Consider the following 21,213-nt stretch of genomic DNA (forward strand, 5'->3'; position numbering starts at 1 on the left):
AGGGAAAGGACTCTCCCAGGTGAGGATGACAGAGAAGAGAGGAGAGAGTGGGGTAGAAGGTAAAGGAGGTGAGTGAGCCCCAGTGGCCAATGTTTTGAGAACACACAACAACTAGACACACAGCCAAGTCCAGTTATGTGGAGCAAATGCCGTTTTCTTCCTTGTCTTCACAATAGACTTACACCCAGATATTCTGATACAACTGGTTCTGGGTGAGGCTCAAGTATCAGTATTTTTGAAAGCATTCCAAGGATTTAATTCTAATAGGCAGCCAAGATTGGGAACTCTTATGGTTTCAAGAGCTGAGCAATGAGCCTGGATTTTGTTTGAGTAGGTTTGAGAAGTGGGTAGAGTGTCTCTCAGAAAAGGATGGGCAAAGGCTCCCTCTGTTTCTCTCACCAGCATTTGGCTGCAACATCTACTAAGCCCTCTGCCTCTGATTCTGTTTATTTGCATGTCCACTTCCTGACCTCTGCGAGTTGAGAGAGCAACATGATTCATGATTCTGTTCCCCAATGTCTAGCATAGTGATTTGCCCATAGAAGATACTGAACTTGATGAAATGCATCAAGTGGCCCAGACAATGAAAAAAGAGGGACATTCGGGGAATAGGCAGGCCCAGTGGGCTGGAGCTGAGGGATCCTGCAGAGGGTGTGAATGGTAAGCTCAAAGGTATAATGTGAGGTTTGGCTGGGGAGGAGCTTGGATACTAGCAGAGGGCTTTATTTAAAAAAAAAAAAAAAATCAGAGTTCCCTTAGCCTTACTAATCACCAGGTATGCTTGTTAAATATGAATTCTTAGGCTCATTCACTGAAGATTCATATTCAGAAGGCCTGGGGCAGGCAGGAATGGGGGCCCTGGTATCCCTGAATTCTCAGATGAGTCTTATGTTTAAACAGGTTTATTAAAAACCCAGTAGTGCAATTGCTGGGTCATAGGGTAACTCTATTTTTAACTTCTTGAGGAACCTCCACACTATTTTTTTTTCTTTGCTGAGTGGAGTACCTGTTTTATTTTTGATGCAAGGGAATCTCGGGACAGTGGCAGATTCCTGGCTGAGGGGGTGGGTGTCGGGGATGGAGCTAGAACTCCACCTTGCAGGTGGGGAAGGCCTCGTCCTGCATGGACACAGTGCTATTGCTGCCCAGCCAGTGATGCCCAGTGATGCTTGGTGCCGAGCATGCTTCTCCTCGTACCACTCGTGCATTGCCACTGAATCGAAGGTGGAGATCAGGGCCACATGGAGGTCACGGTCCCACTGCTGCTTGCCGCCAGCAGTGCATCCAGGACGGCCCGCATGCCCTCTTCCTTGCGCCCGTCCTGGCGACTGATGACACAATAGAGTGCACGCACCCGCCGGAAGAATTCCTCATCCACTAGCCGGGCACTGCTCCCGCTGGGCAGATAGGCCAGGTCAAGGTAGACAGGGGAGCCGGGAGGGGCTGCTGACCCCCTGGCCGGCTGCCGGCTGACCCAGGTAGGCCCCAGTCTTGGGGACTGAACATTATCAGTGGAGTTTGGGTGTTCACTGAGTTTGGGTGTCCACCAAAAATCTGCCAGTTGCTCAAGCCCCTGGGCTTCAAGTGCACCTTCATCAATGACTTTGACAGCTACCTGACTGAAATCGGGGATTTCTGTGCCTGTGCCAACATCCGCCGGGTGCCCTTTGCCTTCAAATGATGGAGGATGGTGCCCGAGCCCCAGGCCTAGTGCCACCAGCCCTGGCTCAGCGCGAGCGGCCCACTGATAGCCACTCCGCAGCGTTCGGGTTCCCTGCCTCACCCTGTGTACCTGTCCCTGTGTCCTGAGGGTGGCAAATGCTGCCCGTGGGAACCCCCTTGAATGGCCTTCAGCCGAGAAGGGGTTACCGAGTGTCCATTAAAGTTTGAGCTGTTCTGAAAAAAATAAAAAATAAAAAATAAAGTTTGAGCTGTTCTGAATGCAAAAAAAAAAAAAAAAAAAAATCCAGTCAACAGCATAAGATGGTTCCCCTTTCTCTGCATCCTCGCCAACATTTGTTGTTTCCTGTCTTGTTAATTTTAAGAAGGGCACGTGATGTGATGAACACTGGGTGTTATACACAACTGATAAATTATTGAATAAAATATCTGAAACCAATGATGGCTATATGTAGCCAATATGTTGGCTAATGGAATTTACATTAACATTTAAAAAAATACTATCAGACAAAATAAAGTGGAAGATGAGAGAAGGACAAGGATATGTACTACATGGATAGTATGCTCATACAGTGTATCTATATAAATATAGTATAAATATAAATATATATATATAGTGTATGAACATACTACATTATGCTGTTCAAAGAAAACAAATAAATATTTTTTAAAAACAGGCTCATGAAGCACCATCCTCAGCATGGGGGTGCTGGGGACAGCTTCAGGGCAGAAGAGGGCCATGCCTGGGCCCTACTGACATAGAGGTGATTGACTAGGCGCTGGACTTGAGCATCATCACTGAGGAGCATGGAGATCAGTGTGAGGACAGCCAGCTGCCCCCTTGCCAGCACACACACATAGAACTCCACTCCATTGGCAGGACAGAGTAGTTGTTACCAACCCTTTTGATCTTTGAAGAAATCTAACCCTCTTTCTGTTTGCTTCCTTATCGCCAAGTTCAGTTCTAACTCTAGTCTGAGAGCAGTTTTAAAAAAAAATCATGAAATTCCCATGGGATCCTTTAATTACAACCCATCATTTTAGAAATGGAGGCTCAAAGAGATGCTGGGGCTCCCTCCCCCGGTCCAACAGGCAGCAAGTGGCTGGAGTGCCAGGTGTAGGTGAGAGATTGCTGGGGGCGTTCGTCAGGGATGTCTCATCGGGAAATGAGCTCTCTGCACACCCTGCCCAGTCCACCCCATGGGCTGATCTTTGCTGGTTGGGTTATTTCAGCCCCACAAATCATCCTACGTATTCATCTGGCTTCCTTTAGAATAGTTCCTGAGTCACTGAGTATTTAAGTAAGACTGCATTTATTTTAATCAGCGATTCTCCAAAATCAGTAATGGCTCCTCTGAAACACATAGAATTATTAAAAAAAAAAAAGGAGAAAAGAAGGAGGAGGAGAAAGGAGGGGGAGAGTGGGAGGGAGGAGGGAAGGGAAAGAAAGGGGAAGAGAGAGAGAAATAAAGAAAACAAGTCTGATCTCATTCTTAAAACTGTCCTGTATACTGTTGGTGGGTCAGGTCCCAGTCAGGATGTCTTTCTAAGAAAGATGGCCCCAGCAAATAGTCTTTCATTACCAACACCAAGGCTGAGTACCCCCTTAACTACAAAGCAACAAAGGACAGGGAGTATGGGAAGGCGTAAAGGCAAGAGCCAAAAGAACAAAAAATCAGTAGGTCCATGCACACGTACTGGTACAGGTTGAGCCATGTGTCTTCATGACCTTAGCTGTTTGTGCGAAAAGCTATCCGTGCTGTGGAATGAGACACAGAAAGTCTTCCTTTTGTTTTCTTTATGTAGCAAGTGCCCCAGCTTCACCCCGGGAAATGATCAGCCTCAAAGAAAGGAAAACAGACTATGAATCCACTGGCAGCAATGCTACTTACCACGGAACTAAAGGAGAACACGCTTCCAGGAAAGACGCCATGACAGGTGAGCGCAGCTTTGTGCGTTTTCTCCTCAGAGCTGCTGACGTGATCTGGGACAGGGCTGAGGGTTGGTACTTGAGATGTCAAGCCACACTCAGCAGCTCAGCAGGACTTAGCAGCTAGCAGGTCACTTGAGAGCTTGACAGCAAGGATTCTCTGGAATTGGGGACAAGGAGATTAAGCCAGAGGAATAAAACCTGAGCATCTTATACTTAAAAATAATTAAAAGAAAATGTTCTCTATGCATATTTTAGTCTTTCACCTCTTGTATTTTATTCTTTTATTCTTTCACCTACCCCTTTCCTTCTTGCTCGCCCAGATCATAATATTCCCCTCAAATTAGAGAGAGGAGTCACAATAGATTTCTTCTCAGCAGCCATCATCCAGAGTGGAGAGGACTCAAGATGGTGGGTGCGCTATAGCCAAGCTTTGACATTATAAATAGAAGGAAGGGGAAGTGGATAAGAAAAGAAAGGGAAGAGAGAGGAGGGGAATAAAAAAAGAGGATTTCAGGGAAACCCACAGAACTCCTGCTGAGACATTTTCTCTTCTTGACGTGAAACCCATCTCTTATCATGAGGAACTCCCATGAAGATTCATTAGAACCAATAATCACAATTACTGTACAGACATTATGGTACTGTACTATACTGATGTTTTATGCCCTCCACCCCTCACTACCCAAATCATACCCATTGTCTCTCCCTTCTCATCAACTGGGACTCTGACAAGGCCAAAATTGGTGCCTATCGCCACCCATCCAACATGCACTGCCTGGCCTTTCTCATAACCAGCCTTGCCCTTAAGTCCCCATTCTATTCTGTATTCTGAACTCTCCTTGTTTCCATCTATCATCCCCTCCAGCTCTCTACACACTTCCCCTTGCCCTAGTTTTTCATTTCCTCAAAGAAGCAGGACTTGGGGGTATTGGTATAGAGAGGGTTATGCCTTGAACACAGAACTGCCAGAGCCATTAAGGTCTCTAATAGGGATTCCACAGCCTTCTTTGCCATGTGGAAGTGGAGATGGGTCCATCATGAAAATAGGCCACGAGGAATAGGGTTTTAAGAGAACATAGCCAGATGAGACCATTCATAAAACTGGGGTGTGGAGGGCATAATCCTAAACAGACACTGAGACCTTCTTACCAAGAAGATCTTAAACGTGTAATTTTCTGAGATATTGTTTAGATATAGACCTGCAGGGAAGCAGAATAGACAAATTGGATGATTTATTAAGATGACTTCGAGACTGAGGCCATTTAAGATAAATGTTTCTTATGGTAAATGCATTTACCCCCGAGGCAGTGTTTTCCATGGTAACTCTGCATAACTGCAAAAGAGAAAAACACAGTAAACAGATGCTCCTGTTGCACACCCCCAGGGTCAGCACTCTGCCTCCATGTACACACTTACCAGGGAATGTCTCAGCCTCATGCCTGCACTCATTACACAGGATATCCTTATTATTCTTATTCACTGCTTTTCTTGTCTTAAATGTTGCCCCAGTTGTGGATGAGCATGAACAGTGGAAGCCATGAATCCGAATACCAAGTCTCTAGAGTCAACACATTCAGCAGAGAGTCTAATGTGTACCGATTACTCTGGAGTAGTGACACCAAATTCACCTGGCCCATTCGTTTTGGAATTATGATTGCCCTAGGTAGCCACATCGCAGCACTCTGAGATGACAAGTTGAGATTATAATTACAAGAACAATTTTGAAGTTGACCACATTGTTATTTACCTTTTCTCTCTTGCCCAGTAGAATCTTTCAAAAGGCTTTTATTTTTTATTTTTATTTTTTTTTTTTTGATCAAAAGGCTTTTAAATGTGGGTGTACTTATATTGAAATAGTTCCAGTGGTACATAATCATATTCTGCATACATAATAAAAGGAAAAATAAAATCTAACATGTTTCTAGATGTTTAATGGCAGAGATCTTGATAATTCCATTATTGAGATATATGTCATTTTTTTAACTTATTGGCTTAAACATCTTTGCTATAACTTACTTTAAGAACCCATTCAAAACTACACTAGCAATCATCTAGCAAGCCTGGAAGAACATTGACTCTATGTTTATACAGGAAGGTTCCTTTTAAGCCAACAAGTACTATGTAAAAGTTAGTTATTATCTACAGTAAAGGTGGTAGTAATGGTGGAAGTAGTAGTGGAGGTGAAAGTTGATGGTAGAGGAGGTAGTGGTGGAGGTGATGGTAGTGGAGATAATGGTGCTCGTGGTGGAGGTAGTGAGGTTGGAGGTGATGGTGGAAGTAGTTGCAGAGTAATGGAGGTAATGGTGGTGATAGTGGTGATGGTGGAGGTGTAATGGTGGTGATGGAGAAGTGGTGATGGTGGAAGTGGAGGAGGTGATGGTGGAGGTAGAGGTGGTGATGGAGAAGGTGGTGATGAAGGAATTGGAGGTGATGATAGTGGAAGAGGTAATGAAGGAGATAGTGATGGTGGAGTTGGAGGTGATGATGGTAGAGATGGAGGAAGTGCTGGTGGAGGTGCTGATGGAGAAGGTAGTGATGGCAGAGGCAGGGATGGAGGAGGTATTTACTCACTACCTTCCGCAGTGGGATGAATAAGTCCCCAGCCAAGCCAGGTGGGAGCACACGCCTCATACAGGAATGGAAGGCTGAATGGCCAACTCCTGCTCTATGGCACTTTTGCACGGGCCCATCATTTCAGCGTCTACCTGCAGATCAAGTTTCTTGTGACCTCCACATCACTAGCAGTACTTTTTCGCATTCACAAGTATCCAGGGGGCGCTTGTAGTATAGCACATTGAAAAATACCTGAGAACTGCATATCCGCCTTGTTTTTAAAACATCAGAGGATGCCCTACCATTTCCCCCAAAGAAAACCCTCCCTGTGCCATGGGGAGACCATGGGAAGCCTCACCCTCTAAACGTAACAGGGGACAGCTTCAAGTGAGAACAGGTCCTTGCCTGGGTTTGCATCTCCACTGGGCCCTAGAAGTGCATCCATCTAGCCTCTCGTGCCAGGCTTCCCCACCACCCCTGACCCACCTTTTCTGAACTCATTACCGAGTTAAGAAGGAGTCTTACAATGTCCTCTCCCTTGGTGTTCTTTTGCCAACCTGGAGTCCCCAGAAAGCCAGAGTCCGCTGTTCCTCCGGACACGCAGGATGGTGATCGCTACTTCTCGCGGTCATGACTCCCCAGGAACGTTACGTGTTCCGAAGCGTGCAGCGCGGGAGGGCCCTGTGAGCCCAGCAGCTACATGGCCTGACTTTAAAATTCACCCTGGGGATTCGGCCCTCGAGTCTGAGCTTCCCAAGTGCTTTCCCATCAACCGGCCGGTGGAGCCTGTTTTTGTCAAATCTTCCCTATGCCTTTTGAAAGCCGAGCCCATCTGCAGTATGTTGATTCAGTTGGCAATTGGGGCCAAGACAAAAGAAGAAAGGCATCTCCCTATGAGGATACTCATAGGGCAGACATACAAGGGCAGAGCATCCAGGAAGACCTCTGCTTCGTGTGTCTGCAAAGCCTCAAGTTCAGTCTCAGCTGCACAGCCTCCTTTAAGCAGGTGAAGTGGACCAAAGAGCAGGAGGCAACAACTTCCAGTAGAAACATCTTTAGCTTAGAAGCCACAAACGTGACAGGGAAGGGACCAAAGGCTATATAACAGCGCATGTTCCAATGCATTTTGTTCCAAATAACAGAAAAATAAAAAGACAAAATTTCACCCTGAAGTGACATTTTCCATCAGCAAACCATAGTTCTGAGGGCATACATTCTCAGGATTCCTCTTCATTCATTCCCTCAGTAAATAAAACACTCACTCTGTGAGCATACACCCAGGCCAGGCGCTGTCCTGGACGCCCACCACTGACAAAGGTGACAGGACAGACCAATTTCTGGCCTCACAGCACTTCTGCTGTCATAGGTGAAGGAAAGTGCTACACTATGTGGACAGTAGAACAAGCTCACCAACATGATGTTGAGTATGATGGAGAAGATAAGCAGGCTCATGAGATACAGGGTGCCCAGTGAGCGGGGTTGCTCTCAGGTGGTCGAGGAAGAGACTGACCGCCAATTAGGAGAGGCAGTCCAGACCGGGGGATGTGAGTTCCAGGGGGAAAGATCAGCAATACAACATCCCTGCAGCAGAACAAAATGCATGCTTGAGCATGGAAAGAGGGCCAGTTTGGCTGGGGCTCCCTTGACAAGAGAAGACACGAGGGAGACACCATGGAAAATCAGTCAGGGCCCTGATCCTGCATCTTTTACTGTGGCAGGGCACTGCAGTGACATAATCCAGTCTGTCTGGCAAGATGGTTCAGCTCTTGGGAACAAGAAGAGTGGAGGAGCTGGCGTGGCAGGGTGGAAGCCAGGATGTCAAGGAAGATTCTATAGCAGAGGTCCAGGCAAAAGTAGAGATGGGAGCGACATACACCAAACCAGAGAATATGTCGGGGTGGTCTTTCAAATTCAGAATGGGCTCCCAGCTCTCACTTCCTAAGCACAATGTTCCAAGAGGACTCTTACTGCACAGCTCTTGTGTGCTTTAATTAATAGGCATGAGTGGAGAGAAAGATATTACTGACTTTGAGCCTAAAGTAGCTGTATCTATAAGAGAGACTATGGCATGTCATCCTATTTTATTATTCTTTAGATACTAGAAGCAAAAACCAAGGCTTTCTTCATTTCTAGAGCATTTTATAACCCATTGACACTTGATGATTTTTTCAGAGCTTTCTTGAATTATGACCTTGTAGTGGCTAAGAGGGGAGTGGTGCCCTTTCTCTGGGCCTGTGGCATGACCCCCAAAGGTTCTAGGTAAGGAAGTGGGCAGACCCTGCCCATGCCTTTAGAAGCTGCTGGCAACTAGAAGAGACCTCCCTTCCTTTCAACTAGACCACAGGCCAGTCACAAGAGAGGGTGAGGGGTTCCTGTCCCTGTGTCTATCTGTGTTCCAAAGCTGCAGCCACCCAGACAGGCAGGACAGAGGTGGATGATCCTTCGTGCCCATCCTCCGGGCCTTTGAGAAATGACCTGTCTGCATGATGATTAAGCACTCTGTGAGCCCAGATTAGAGGTTTTATTCTTGTCTTTCTCCAGCTCAACACTAAGCTACTTCTACAGAGGCCTGCGTGCCTCGGTGCAGGAAACACGCTTTTATCACCCACTAGTTCTCACCAGAGAGGAAGGCAGGAATCCTGGCAAGATGCCCATCTGTGTGCTGCCCCTGCCCTGACCCCATCTACAGTCTGAATATTATTGCAAGAGACTCTCATGCTGTGGGGATTTGATAGAATAACTGACTGTTCTTTCTTGCATCTGCATGTGAAGTAAAGTGTCCAGGGCCAAAGGGTTCTTCCACTTGGCATGGCGCTAGGAATGGGCCCCGAGAAACCAAGCTTTGTTAGGGCACCATTATTCCTCACTTGAAATTTTGCGTTCTTGGCTGATATTTTTTTTTGTTTGTTTCCCTTTGGCTTTCAGCTCAAAATACTGGAATTTCAACTTTGTATAGGAATTCCTATGGTGCACCCGCTGAAGACATCAAACATAACCAGGTAAAGGAGACACGCACATTTGTATTCATTTTCCCCCTCAACTCGCATGAAATATCCTGGAATTGTTAAAAAAAAAAAAGTGAATTAGTTCTACATAACATGCATAAAAGACTGAGAAAAGAAAATAACATTCCCTGCTGCTCTTCACTCACATTTAGCACAGCGAACATGGGGTGGCGGCAGAAATCAGAACAGCCTCCAATTTGAAAACAATCTTTGATTTCACTACAACTCCTTTTGTTTGGTAGTAGCAAGCAAGCTGTCTACTATGATCTGAAACGAAAAGCCTCGAATACACAAGTGGAAGATTCTGGTTACTAGACAGTATTGTGTGATTAGCAGACAGGGATTTGGTAGTTCCTGTAACCCAGCCAGTTCTCACTTAGAAGAAAGCATTCATTATGTTACCAATAAAATAGAGACACCAAGTTCAAGAATGAACAACTAAATAGGGAGAGCTACTCAGTCTAGTTGGGGGCCTGGCAACATCAGCACCACATGGGAGCTTGTTGGAAGAGATTCTTCTCAGACCCCTGCCTCTGATCCATCTGATGCAACAAATGCATCAGAATTGCATTTTATCAAGATGTTTAGGTGATTCATGTGCGTGTTCAAGTCTGAGGAATGCTGAGCAGTAGCTCCTTTGAGAACTGGTCTAAGTTTGTGTGTGTTTGTCTCCTTCCACAAACATTCTCTGAAGGCTCGTTTTCTCCGTGGTTCTGTGGGAACTGTAAAAGCAAAAGGCACAGCCTCTGTTCCTTCATTGATTGATAACTTCAGAAATCTGTCCCCTATAGTGGTCACTACAGAAAAGTGGGCTTTCCTCATAACTGTTGGCTACGAATACCTATTGCCAGGCTGGCTTCTGCTGGTGCTCTGGATTCCTGCCATAAGTCAGGAAGGTTGGGCTGAAAGATAAATCTAAAAGCTATTTGTGTGATTGCAATAACCAGATGACAGTAAGCATGGAAGGAAGATGTGCTGGTTTTGAACATTTCTCAGTACCTGTCGGAACAGCATCTTTAAAAAAGAAAGGGGTCCCCTCCTAGCAGATAGAATATCTTGTGCAGGACCATTTCAAAGAGAAGGAGGAAGACACAGAAAGTGTCTCTTCGACCTTAAATTATCTGTCTCTCTAATCTCCCATCAACAGGAGGAACAGTTATGGGTAGAGGAATTATCCGTTTGCTCTGCATGTTCCAGTCCATGCACAGCCACTTTGGAAGACAACTCATGACGTTTGCAATGAATGCCCAGGCCCAACCACCTGCCTGACACATTGCTAACATTTACTTCACCTCCCTCAGTTCTGGACTTTGCTAAAAGCAAAAAGGTCCATGAATAAATAAATAGATGCGTGAGTGCTAGACAGATGATCAGCAGGGGTGGCCACCAGTTATTTTGAGCCTCAATACTCCTAGAAGAAACAGCCATTAGTGTGAGATATAAGGTTTGTGGTCCTCAGTTTTTATGTCTCCAATCAACTGGTTGCAAACATCATTTTAAGAGTTAACTACTTAAACTCTCCAAAAATCCTACCCAGCTTGTACTAGTCTATCTTCTACTTACAAACAAAAAAATATTTAACTGTATGTATCTAGGAACAGAATTTTTGCTCTATAAACTATAAACTATCTCTAGTTTATCTCTATAAACTGAAGATAAAGAGGTTTGGTGTTTTGATGACGACCATCAGATTATTACTGATAACATCAAAACAGCATCTTGAGGTCTCGGTTTGCGTCCTCAGTTTCACTGCAAAGTGGATGGAGCAGGTGAAATTGTCCCCAGAGATGAGGAAATTAAGATTCAAGGAGGATAAGGGTTTGCTTTTGGTCACCTAGTTCAGGAAAGGCTAAGACTCCAACCTGACTCATCTGCCTTCTTGTCGCACATGCCCTCCCCTATATTAGTGGCTCTCAAATTTGAGCATGAATCAGAATGTACTAGACAACTGTTAAACACAGATTACTGGCCCCTAAACTCAGAGTTTCTGACTCAGTGGATAATTTGCATTTCTAACAAGCTTCCAGGTAATGTTGATGCTGCCAGTCTCAGGACCAGACTTTGAAAACCATGAATCCTTACCACATGACCTCTGTCATTGTATATTAACACCCCAAGTCTTCAGCTTTTGCCATATGGTGAAGTTTGAAGATCTGTAATGGGCAGCTACTTCCCTTGTGGTAGAAATCAGTCCAGTTCGTAGGCAAACCCAGTGAGAAATAAATAAAAATTTCCGTTATGCTAACAGTGAGTGGGTAAAGAAGTGGTCCCATCCTTCACAATTTAAACTAAATGTTCTCCTATTGAGGAAAAAGTTAAACAAAGATGACTATATGGGAGCAGGAGCCACAAGACAGAGTGCCAAGAACATGGACCCCAGTATTCCCATGTCAGCTGGCTGATTGTACCTCCCCTACCCCAAAAAAGATGCTGCCTTAAGGCAAAAGCAAGCAACAGCTCCAGGCAACTTGGATGCACTAGGGCACCTCTAAATCACAAGAGACACTCAAATTCAGAATACAACACTGCTATATATAAACATTCTTCTACTTCCTTCATAGAAGTCTGCTTTATGCAAACAGTGCAACATTTTAAAAATGCATTTAATTTTAGCTTCTTTATGAGGAGGGCTTATATTTGGGAGCATTTTATCTGCTAATTTTGAATACCTGTCAGATAATCCCTTAGAGTAAATTATAAAATACAGCCGACATTCGTCCACTGGGAGTGTAAATCCATAGTCGACCTCTGCTCCACCATGCCAGTGAGCAAATTTAGTCCCTCCAAACACAGCATTGCCACCCGTCACCCATCCCGGAGAGTTCATTTATACCTAGTCTCAGAACTATAGGACTAAACCTTAGAAAGAATTTCATGAGACTTCCTGATCAATGTAGATGAATTGAAGAAAGCAGTTCCTCAAGGTAAAAGACTAAAATAAACTTGTGCCCAACCTAAAGACATCCACCAACCAGAGAGAACATGATGACAATAAGAAATTTGAAACAGGTTGTACAAAAGCCTGAGAGAAGCAGCCTTTGTGGAGGAGAGCCACGAGCCTGTCAGTGATTTCCCCTGCAGAGCTCTCCATCCCCGGCCCCTAAGACCAATACAAAGAAGGGAGTTTTTCTAGGGTTCCTTTGTGCACTGGGTTCAAATTCCTCTCTCACAACACCACTAGCTGTGACATCCTGGACAGGTTTCTTAACTCCTCTGAGCTTCAGTGTCTTCATCTATAAAGGAGGAATTGTATGGACGGATGGACAGACAATGGATGGACAGACAGATGGACGGATGGGTGGATGGGTAGATGGACAGGAAGACAGAGAAAAGATGGAGGAAAGGAAGGAGAGATAGATGATAGAGACATATACATACATATATCCATGTTTCTGACTACTTCAAGGTCAAGCAAGGAGGGATTTGTTAAATGTTGGATATAGTGCCCACTGACATAGAAACACAGTCAACTCTAGCTCCATCCCCCCGTGATTTTTCTAAACCACTCAGCTCCAATGCTTTGTACGCTCAATGCTGAGGTACCAATACAGTGTTGGAGTGCAAAAGTTCAGCATAGCGCCTAGCTCTTCAAAGAACAGCACAGGGCATGCCAGCCTAGCCAAGTAATTTCATATACCTGGTACTGTTTAATTACAGATGCCGAAGAGTAGTTCCAAATGTCCCTCTCAGGCCCAGGCTCTTAGGCTAACAGATATTTCGCAAGTAGCCCAAAACCTCACTCATCAGCCACCACTCACTGGAAGTGTGGGACATAGTAGATGGCAGCTATGATGAAGTTCACTGCTCCTTTGAAAAATAGGTCAATTACTAGTGTAAATCAATTACATATAAAAGAGGGAGCTTCACTTACTTGAGAGAAGAATTATGGGCAGGTCATTAGAAGCATCGTTTACACACAACGTGCTAATTACAAATCATTATCTATTAACTAGGACCAATTTCTATAGGACATTTCCATGCTGAGCCTTAGTTAAATTAATAGGGAATTACTGAATCTGCTAGGAGGCAATCAAACCGTGATTCTTTAAGAGTGTTCTATCATTCACACCAGACCTTTTCCTTAATTATTGCCATGAGCAGAGCTTTATGCATGACTGTATGCACTAACTGGGGAGGTTCTGCTCACTTTAAGGGCACAGTGCTTAAAAAAAGGGACCCAGAGGAAGTCGGAAGGAGAGGAGATAGCCAACTCCCCACCATGCAAATGCTAATCATCAGCCCGTGAACACCCTCTGTCTTACTGTCCTTAACACCAAGGAACGGATTGTTGACTTTAAGTATCTCAGAGGCTCATGTGATCCCTTAGTCTTTCAAGGTCCCCTCCATCAGACAGTAATGTGCAAAGAACAAGAGGGCAAACTAGGAGCATTGAGATAGGCTAAGGGGACACCAGAAAATACTGAAGACTCCTCCCCACTAACTAAAAATTTCATAATCCCACAGCATTCTCAAGTTCAATCAATTCTTAATTAAACCAAGTTGGGAAATGTGTTGGTCCTTCTGAGTATGTGGTATTTGGAGTGGATTCCCTCTTTTCATTATGTGCTTCTCTCTGTATCCTTTTGAGGCTATGGTCCCTGATCACTTAGGCAGGTGTGATGGAATGGCCCCACCGGTGGGAGGCCTCCATCCTCCAGAGAGGTATTGATCATAGCCCCATGCGCTGGCAGGAAGATACCCGAGTGACCATTAGACCTTGAATATCTTCACTGTCTCTTTGTCTGGGATTGCAACACCTAGGTGTGCTAGAACAAATCTAGGAAAGAGAAAATCAACTGCTCCTGTGCTATAGCTTCTAGTTTATACCTCTTTCATTTAAAAAGGGTTATCTAGTAAAAAGTCCAGTGGTTGTGTCAGTTCGGCAATTCCTTGAAGAGTTAAACATCGAGTTAACAAAGACTCCAGCAGTGCCACTTCTAGGTACATACCCCCAAAAAGTGAAAGCAGGGATGCAAGCAGGTACTGGTGCACCCACATTCATTGCAGCACTATTCACAACAGCCAAAAGGGGCAAACAACCCAAGTGGCCATCACCAGATGAGTGGATAAACCAAATGGTAGCAGTATACCGCTACAATGGAATATTGTTCCATTGTACAATGGAATATTGTAAAAAGGGATGAAATCCTGTCCCATGGTGCAACACGGATGGCCTGTGGGGACATTAGGCTAAGTGAAAGAAGCCGGACAGAAAAGGACAAATACTATGTGATTCCACTTACATGAGGCGTCCTGAATAGTGAAAATCAGGAAGACAGAAAGTAGAATGACAGCTGCCAGGGACTGAGACGAGGAGGGAAATGGTGAGTTATGCTCAATGGGTATCGAGTTTCTGTTTGAGGTGATGTAAAAGTCCTGGACGTGGATACCTGGATACCGGTGAGGGCTGCACCATGCCATAAATAGACCTAATGGCCCCGGACTGTACATTTAAGGTGGTTAAAATGGCAAAGTATATGCCACATATGTGTCTTACCATAATCGTAACTTTGAGTAAAGGTCATGTAGAAGGCCAGTGTGTGAGACCCAGGAACCACCCTTTGGAAAGGGCCAAGGCACAGCCTTCCAGGGAGGCTGGTGTGCCTTGGCCTCGGGGAGGCTGCCCCCAGGGAAGGCGATCCAGCCCAGGTGGGTCTTCTTTTCTGTGCAGGTTCCGGCACAGCCAGTCCCACAGGAGCCCAGCAGGAAAGATTACGAGACCTACCAGCCGTTTCAGAACTCCACGAGAAACTACGACGAGTCCTTCTTCGAGGACCAGGTCCACCACCGCCCTCCCGCCAGTGAGTACACCATGCACCTGGGACTCAAGTCCACCGGCAACTATGTCGACTTCTACTCAGCTGCCCGTCCCTACAGTGAACTGAACTATGAAACGAGCCACTACCCCGCCTCCCCCGACTCCTGGGTGTGAGGCGCGGCGGCCCCAGGCGCTCCGGGATCAGTGCATGTGCATGCATACCACGAGACATTGCTTTTTTTTTTTTTCCTCCCCTGCAAATTTAGTTCGTTAAAGCCTGTTCCATAGGAAGGCTGTGATAACCAGTAAGGAAATATTAAGAGCTATTTTAGAAAGCTAAATGAACCGAAAGTTAACTTGGAAGTCAGTAGAAAGCTGAAGTGATCCTGCATAGGACATTGGACGACACCTGTCTAGTTGGAGCTGTAGAGGCTCAGAAGTGCCCGATGTGGAATGTGGCCCGGGTGGCGGCGGAGGAGACGGCGGGTGGGGGCCTGAGGGTCACCGCTAAGCACAAGGGGCGGCGTAGCTGACACGCTTTAGAGGGACGGCTTCTCACGCTTTGTTTACTCTCTTCATCTGTTGTGATTCTAGGCTTCAAGTTGCATTGGGGTTCCTCTGTACAGCAAGATGTTTCTTGCCTTTTGTTAATGCATTGTTGTAAAGTATTTGATGTACATTACAGATTAAAGAAGAAAAGCGCATTGTGTATATTACACCATGCGGCAGTGTTTCCTCATCTATGGTTCTAAATATTGCTTCAATTTCAATCTTTTGAAAGATGTATGGATTTCCAGTTTTTCTTTTCTTTTCTTTCTCCCAGTACGTTTTAACAAAAAAAAAAAAATGGGAAAAAAAGGAATATTTAGCAGTATTGTTCGTTCTGATATGTGAATTTGTTTGTGGCGACTAAGCAAGGCATTCAGCAGTTTCTGACAATTAACATACATCATTCCACACTCCTTGTCAACAAAGTGCTTTTTCACTGCCTAAAATTTTAGATGTAGATATTTGAAATAGATTTTTTCATTTATACCAGTTTTCTTTATGATGATACAGTGTTAAAAGAAAATAAATTACAATTGATCTGTCATCCATATTTGCTAAGAATGTCTATTTCCAAGGACCTATCTTACAAAATACACATTCTTGCTTGTGTGTCTGTGCGTGTGTGGGTGTGTGTATGTCCACGTATGTATAAAAATGACCTGCGTGAGATTTTATTTTGATACAAGCTATTTCATCTGCTGTTCATCTTGTACAAGCTTTGTTTCTGGTTTTTGGTATAAATGTACATCACTTTGTCCCTCTTGTACTCCATCTATTCTTCTGACCATCTAGTGACTCAGGATATTAGGCCAGTTGAAGTGAAGTTACAGGATTCTCACACATTCACACATTCTTAGATACCACCTCTTTCTACAGGTCCATTTCCTTCCACGTTTTATGCCCTCAGAACACAATAAACCATGGCCAACTCAATAATTTCACTTTGGGGCCAACTACTTGAAGTATCAACAGAAAATGTAAACTGCTCGCCTTATTACCCCCAAACTTTTTGTTCATGTGGCAGGGAGCAGTGGACCATTATGGATTAGATTATTAAAATTGAACTTGAAGCTAATGTTAGAATAGTGGTTAACAGAGCTAAGAAATAAAGCTAACCATTTAAAAGAACACGGGCTGTGGGTAAATTAGCTTTGCTCTTTAGATGCAAGTGACTGAGGCCAATAGGTGCCTAGTAAATGTTAACTGTTCTTGGAAAAAATAAAAATTAAATAACAAAAGAAATTGGCTGCCATCTTCCTTTAAAACTTGTTCCCCTTCACTCTACATAGTTTAATCCACCTCAAAGTCCAAAATCAGTGGCTCCTTCTCCAAATTTAACAACAATCAAAAGATTTAATTTTTTGTTGTTGTTCATGCGTATTTTTTTCAAATGAAAAACTAATTTCCAGAATAGAGCAGGGGACAGAAATGGACATATGAATTGTCCTACAAATTACCTGCAAGCTGGACCTTGTTGCACTGTTTACCCCAGGACTCTACCTCTGTGGATTCCCTCACAGGAATGTTCCAGCCCCTGTGGACAGGGAGAAATAATCTAGCGCTGAGAACAGTGTTTCTGCCTGATCCATGTCATAGAATGAATTAGTGAAGTTCGTCGAGGCAAAGGTTATAGCATAGATGTGGCTTATGCATAACCTAGTAGCTGCCTTAACTTTTCCGGAAACACTAGGACTCATTCCTGGCTGGAATTGTGCACGGGGGAATTACTGCATGTGCTAAAAAACCCTCCAAGCAGGAGCTTCATCATTCCTTTATGCTTTTGAGGCCATGCATTCCCCGCCTTTGGGACCTTGGGAAGACCAAAGATGCCTCTGCTACCCGTGATTCTTTGATGGAATGTTGTGCCATGCTGGGACCAACCAATTCAGCCAGGAGCCTCTGGCTTCAGTGGCAGAAGTAGGAAAAGAAATTAAACATGTTTGTTGTTATTCACATCAATCCTTTTCTCCTTTTCATATATACACACACACATACAAGTAAATAAGGCGAGTGAGAAATGATTGATAGAAGATGATCGATACGAGATAGGTAGATAAATGGATAATAGACAGATAGATGAGATTTTACATAAACCATGAAATGACCTAAAGCCCCCACAGGGTCCCTTGGCAATAAAAGCTGATGAGCTGGTGATTTATTATTCATAACAAGGGCTATATTGGATTAAAAGAAAAAACAAAAAAAAATACAAAACCTGTGGCATGAAATCTTTGTCTTTGCTTTCGTTGTACTGAAGTGATCAAGCCTGACACCTCGTTCCCACCTCTGGCCCCTACAAATAGTTGTCTATTGGGTCTACAGGAGCCTCCAGATCTTGGATTATCTACTAAGATGGGAATGGTGTTTTTCAGAGCAAAGGAGGGAAAAAAAAGAAACTAGAAATTTTTTCCTCTCAAACTCTGTAGTGCATTGATTAAGTTGTAAAATCTGGACATTACGCATGAAAAAGACCCATTTTTTTTTCACGTGGGAGTTTTGATCACCAGGGACTGATTAAAGGAATACTTGAAAATATACCACCTTGGATGATATTAATATTTAAAAATAAGATATTTTAATATTGATTCAGGTTTCATACTACACATTAATGCCTTAATCCAAATTATCCATTGTGAGTTAGACAATAAAATATCAAACAGTTTTATAAGAATTAGGGTGACACAGAGGTCACATCACACTTAGTGCTAACTAGGTTAAGGTTAACCACTGATGACCAGTTTCATATTATCAAGACTCACACATTATGGAAAACTGCTGTTAAAAAAAAAAAGCAGTATTTCAATTCAGTAGCAAAATAAATTTCTGGTTTGCTTGTTCCATTTACCTCAGCTCTCCTTTAGGACCTGAGAGTGTTCCCCATCCTTGAGAATTATGCCCCTGAGAAGTGAGGTTTGGCTCTCTGAAGACACTGAGTATTTTGTCTGGCTTTGAGAGCCAATTTCCTTCCCCCCTGTGATTTCTGTCTCTTCAGAGGGACAGTGGCACATTTCAGGTCAGGATCTTCATTATAGTGCACCGGTCTTCATTCCTTGAAGAGAGCTTACTGGAAAGCCTTATGCACATCACCTCCTCTCAAAGCAACATACTGTTTTGTAACCTATAAACAGGAAGAAGGGTCTGGAATGTGGGAACAATCCTTGGCCTTACAAAGTTGAGAGACCAAGACCTCCGGTTACCTTCAAACAACAACTACAAAACGCCCAAGCAATGAGCCCACGTTTCTCTCAAACCAGGGAACTAATACAAATACCCAGTTTGGGACTAGCAAGGCCAGCAATGCCTCAGTGTCTTCATCAGTTCAATAATAAACCACTGGGTTGCACCTTCTGTCTGTCAGCCACAGAGGATGAAGTAGTTTAAAAAGCAAGCAAACAGAAAGAACTTTGTGAGCACACTAGGAAATGGTGAAGTGGGGTTTTAAGTCAAGAGTTTGATCCTCCGTTAAGACAACAGAATTCTTGACATGAACTCCAACAATGACTACATTAGCATCACACATTTAAAATTTTCATAATATTTCATTGTTTAGTTCCTCAATAAAATGAAGACAAAAACTTTGATGAAGCACCTGGTACTCTGTACTAGAATGTGCATGCGTAAAAGAGACGTCACCTCAGGTGGCGCTGACAACCGTCGTGAGAGGTGATAGAAAATACACCTGGTGCACTAGAGCAGCTTCTCCACCAATGCACTACTGATGTTTGGGGCTGAATAATTCTTTGGTTGGGGGAAACAATGAGATGCAGTGTAGGATACTTGTCAGCATCAGAATCACCTGGAGCACATCACCTGAACAATTTGTTCAAACATTCAGTTTATGGTTGGATAGGGCTGGGACTGGCCGAGAAGTCTCTTTTCTAATAAGTTCCCAAGTGATGTTGATGTTACACGTCTGGGGACTATACTTTGAGAACGCCTGGTCTAGAAAGAGATCGCTTCTGCAACTATTAGAATAATCTAGAACCTTGTTACTCAAGGTATAATCTAGGGACTGGCACCATTGTATCAGAAATGTCCCACTCCACCCTTTCTGCATCAGAATCCCCATTTTCATAAAATCCCTGGGTGATGCATAAGAACATTGAAGTTTAAGAACAATGATCCAGGAAAACATAATCTAAGCTAGAAGAATGGCAGATAAACAAAACTAAGATGAAATGTTGCAAATATAAAATGCACAGCACTTGATGTCCACTTGATGAGTGATGGAGGAAACCAACGAATCCTCTAAGATGTAACTTGAGCAACCAGAAGCCCAGCAATGGATAACCCACTGGTAAGAAGGACGAAAGAGCTTTCTAGCAAGGAAAATCCACTCCATTTTGGACATGTTAGAGATGCTGATGGTAGATCCAGGGAGAACGTTGCAGCAGGCAGTGGAAATGCAACCAGGACTCTGAACTAGAGGCACAGAATTAGACATTATCTATTTGGGGTTGAGAGGTGGAAAGTGGCATAGAGCATCCACAGAAAGGGGGATACAGAGCTAAAGCATCCTGGGGATGGTGAAGGCTCATGGGCAACCAGCGTGATGCAGAAGGACACAATAGCACATTGGAGGTGGTGTTTGGGGAGAATAAGATCAGTCCACTGCTGTGAAAATCAGGGAGAATGTCATATGAAGAGAGCGGAAAGTGAGCCTAGAGGATGGTGAGCACAGAGGATGACAAGGAAGAAGACAACTGAGAAGAAGTCTTTGAGTGTGGTAATTCAGAGACCATACAGGGCCTTGGAGGATTGCTCCAATAGCAGATTAGGAAGAGTGTATAGCAGGGGAGGAGAGCAGAGGCCTGAGAAGCTTAACAATGAGCTATCGATTATTATTCCATCACAAATGGAATGAAGGATTATTTTAGGGCAGCAAAGGAAATTTGTAAAGCAAGGACCCATGCTCATACAAATGGGTTAAAAACAAGCCCTTCTATGTGTAGCATTTTATTGCTTTCACAGTGTTTTAATGGTTGTTCTGCTTGTCCTCCAGACAACCACGTAGGTTCCTGCCCTGTTTTTGAGATGAGGGGAGTAAGATGCAATGATACCACATAGCTAGCAAATTTTGCTGCTGGACATAAAATTGAGGCTTTTCAACTGTAGACCATAATACCAGGATGATTCTTTTAGGGAAGGTGATCTTCCAGCAGTGGCTTCAGATAGGATTACAAGTCTATAAAGCAAAGGGGCCATGGAGAGAGGAAAGCCTCATCCCCTGGGATCCACCCTTTACCCAGCACCGTGGAACCAGTCTAACATTGCAGGCAGTAGGACTCTGAGGTCCCAGAGGAAGGGTGTTTGTCTACTGATCTCCGAGTCTGTTTGTTCACCACACATCCCACATGACCAGTGCCTACCATGTCAGTTACCGCTACCATTGATTTCACATCAAGACGTTCATCCTTAATACCCCACCCACCTCCACCAGGCTATTTATTCTCATGCCTCATATGCCCAGCCTACCCCAAGCCTGAACTTCACAGAGCCAACCACGCTTTTTCTTTCAGAAATTCTAGATTGGGAGCACGTCGTCTCCATGACCACAGCCTTACTTAGTGACCAGCTCAGCAGAGACGCCTGGTGTGCCATTTCCAAATGGCCACAACATGTCTTCATGCTCTCATACTGAAGAGCAGACAGCTACGAGAAGAGATAACCACACAGTCCAGTCACAGAGGGGAGAAGAGCGAACTGGCCTTAATAGGTTTAAACCCTAATCATTG

The 21,213-nt window shown here is 44.2% G+C and overlaps 1 protein-coding gene across 5 annotated transcripts in view; it reads left to right on the plus strand.

Moving 5' to 3' along the window:
- CTNND2 (catenin delta 2) overlaps window positions 1-16,022 on the plus strand; it is a 914,420-nt gene extending 898,398 nt beyond the window's left edge. For all 5 annotated transcript variants that reach the window (XM_072807315.1, XM_072807318.1, XM_072807317.1 and 2 more), the window contains 3 exons: window positions 3,487-3,618; window positions 9,092-9,165; window positions 14,843-16,022. In XM_072807315.1, the coding sequence (XP_072663416.1) occupies window positions 3,487-3,618; window positions 9,092-9,165; window positions 14,843-15,103 (467 nt within the window). In that variant the 3' untranslated portion in view covers window positions 15,104-16,022. The remainder of the gene's footprint in view (window positions 1-3,486; window positions 3,619-9,091; window positions 9,166-14,842) is intronic.
- Window positions 16,023-21,213: the final 5,191 nt, after the last annotated feature.

This window comes from Canis lupus, chromosome 31 (assembly GCF_048164855.1).
Source record: "Canis lupus baileyi chromosome 31, mCanLup2.hap1, whole genome shotgun sequence".
Taxonomy (NCBI): Eukaryota; Metazoa; Chordata; class Mammalia; order Carnivora; family Canidae; genus Canis; species Canis lupus.